The 2,500-nt window shown below is 32.9% G+C and overlaps 1 protein-coding gene across 2 annotated transcripts in view; it reads right to left on the bottom strand.

The window, feature by feature from the left end:
* Ttc26 (tetratricopeptide repeat domain 26) overlaps positions 1 to 2,500 on the bottom strand; it is an 18,535-nt gene that overhangs the window by 1,062 nt on the left and 14,973 nt on the right. For both annotated transcript variants that reach the window (XM_086537792.1, XM_086537793.1), the window contains 2 exons: positions 1,140 to 1,248; positions 655 to 895 (listed from right to left, as the gene is read on the bottom strand). In XM_086537792.1, the coding sequence (XP_086393918.1) occupies positions 655 to 895; positions 1,140 to 1,248 (350 nt within the window). The remainder of the gene's footprint in view (positions 1 to 654; positions 896 to 1,139; positions 1,249 to 2,500) is intronic.

Below are 2,500 nucleotides of genomic sequence, written 5' to 3'. Positions count from 1 at the left end.
ATCCACAAATACTGCATAGCAGTGAACATTTAGTTTTGAGACAATCAATAAAGCCAGAGGATCGTATCCAACAATGTAGGTAAAAACAGCAACAAAAAACAATCAACTCACTGATGCTGGGAACATGTACTGTCCTCTGTGGTTTTGCTTTATCTCTTACACATACATGACTCCACAAAGGATTAGTCGCCAAGGAGTCAGAAGTATAACTACAAGAATTTTCCTTATTTTGGGGATTTTTAAATTTTTTATTCACATTTCAATTGTTATTGTTTTCAGTATCATTATAATAATCATTATTATAATATCAATAGCAAGAATTTTATTATTAAACACAATCTTTTTCCTGATAATTCATGGAATGTAATAAACTGGTGAGGTCAGGTTGGTCTAGTTACTGTTTCCTTGTGTAGCCATCAATGTATAAAAATATAAACAATAACACAAAATCATAGTGGACAGTGCATGTTCCAGCATCAATGGGTTAATAATCAAGAAAAAATAAGCAAACATCAAACAGATTCATGTGAATGCCCTCCTCCATTTTAAATTACCTCCTGCTACATGGACTGGTGGGTGCGGTGTAAGTATGGTATGGTGTCAGCATTGTGTGTGTTGTGGGTAGGTGCATGTATACATGAACTATACACTTACTTTGGTTCCTTTCCAGCTATGATCATCTGAAACATGCCTACACAAGCACCACGTTTCCCCTCCCAATATTCAGGGTTTGGATCAAGTCGTTCTAGGACATCAAAAGCTCTAGCTGCATAGTAAAACTGGCCCATCTTGTAGCAATCATTTGCAATAAGCTGAAGCAGACTAAAGGCTTCAGCTGATGTTTCCATCTTTAAGTATAGTTCCCAAGCTATTCGAGGCTTGCTGTTCATGATATCTGAAGAATAATTGAAAAAAGAACATTTATTAAAATTGGAAATTTTAAAAATAAATTTTCACAACAACAATCATTTGACTTGTTGGAAAAGCAACAATTGCATCTCACACAAAATGATAAGCTAAATGATGTTTTGAATTGCATCTAAGAATAACATACCTTTCCCCCCAAAATACAAATACAAATGATGTGTTAAAGAAACTTAATATCAGGAAAAACAATGTCATTGATTAAAAGTACTTACAGCATCTAGCTAACCAAGATAGGTACACATAGTCATTCTTTATCTTTTCACTTTGAATGAGGAGAAAAACTTCTTCTGCCTCTTTGAAATCTCCTACTGCAGCCTTGGCCTGTCAAAATAAGAAAAAGCATGGTTTATAAAAGAGCCCAACTTTATATCTTAAGTAACATATGAAATAATATTACTTGGTTCATACAGAGCATATTCAATTACTAACAAAACATTTTTTTTCTTCTGTGATGATATGATGGGAATATGTGCAACATGAATATTTTCAAAAGATAATTTAAAATGTTTTTATGTTCCATTTGCACACATGGTCCACTAATCAGAATTTTTTGGTATTCTGCCTCAATATTTTCAGATGATAAAAATTAGAAATATTACCTATGTGTTCAAACAGACATTGTAATCACTTCTAAACTAAACCTTATTTTCATGTTTGAAAATTTCAAAAATGATATCTGCCCTTTATCAATGAAAATGTTGAAACTTTAATAAAAAACTTGAGATGCAACTGAATGTAGAAGAAAATTCTACAGGAAGAAATATGATATTTGTGTCACCTTTTTACAAAATATAGCTGATGAACTACATGAACAAACTAGCAAACATTTTCTTATCTTAAAACTCAATTGAATAACAGATCAACATAGCCCCTACCAAACAAATTATCCATCTCTACATATTCAAATTATACTCACACATACTTTTCAGTTGGCCTGCAGTCTAACAGAAAACTTTCACACTTTGCATTATAGGTAGCGAGATGCATTCGTAATGTTTTGATAACAAAAATACCATCCTCACATTATCCCTCATCTCAAAATTTTTCACATTTCATCAAACAACCCCTTAGTTGTTCTCTTTGGCCTTTGTATGTACGAGGCTTGTAAAGCAATTTGTAAGACAGGACCTGATAAGTTATGCCTAAAATAATCAACCTGGAGTGGGCAAACCAATATGCTTCTTTGTGGCTTGCTTTCTTACAGCATGTATGTTTACTCTTCTGTGTAAATACATAATTGCTTTTGTATATATGAACTGAAAATTGACTTTGGGCAACTAAGATATTTTCATTTAACATTTGAGCAAATAGCAAAATAAGGAATGAACAATATTTGGATATATAAAACAGCAAGAGAGGAAATAATGCATCCAATGACTAATGAACTCAAAAACATGTTTAAAATTACTCTAATGTATAAATGAACAGGAGAAAAAAAAGGTTATGGGCGAAGCACAAGTCTCTTGCAATCCACTAACACTCCCTCCTATTTCGTATGCCTGCAACAGGTAGGCCAACTGGTAGTACTATTTTTGATCTCAACTCTCCACATCATAAGACAAGCTGTAAAATC

Source organism: Penaeus japonicus, unplaced genomic scaffold (genome assembly GCF_977035675.1).
Source record: "Penaeus japonicus unplaced genomic scaffold, GWHDUDI00000001_assembly GWHDUDI00000006, whole genome shotgun sequence".
In the NCBI taxonomy this organism is placed as follows: Eukaryota; Metazoa; Arthropoda; class Malacostraca; order Decapoda; family Penaeidae; genus Penaeus; species Penaeus japonicus.
Note: the sequence above shows the minus strand (reverse complement) of the source record. Positions and strands in the feature narration are given on the sequence as shown.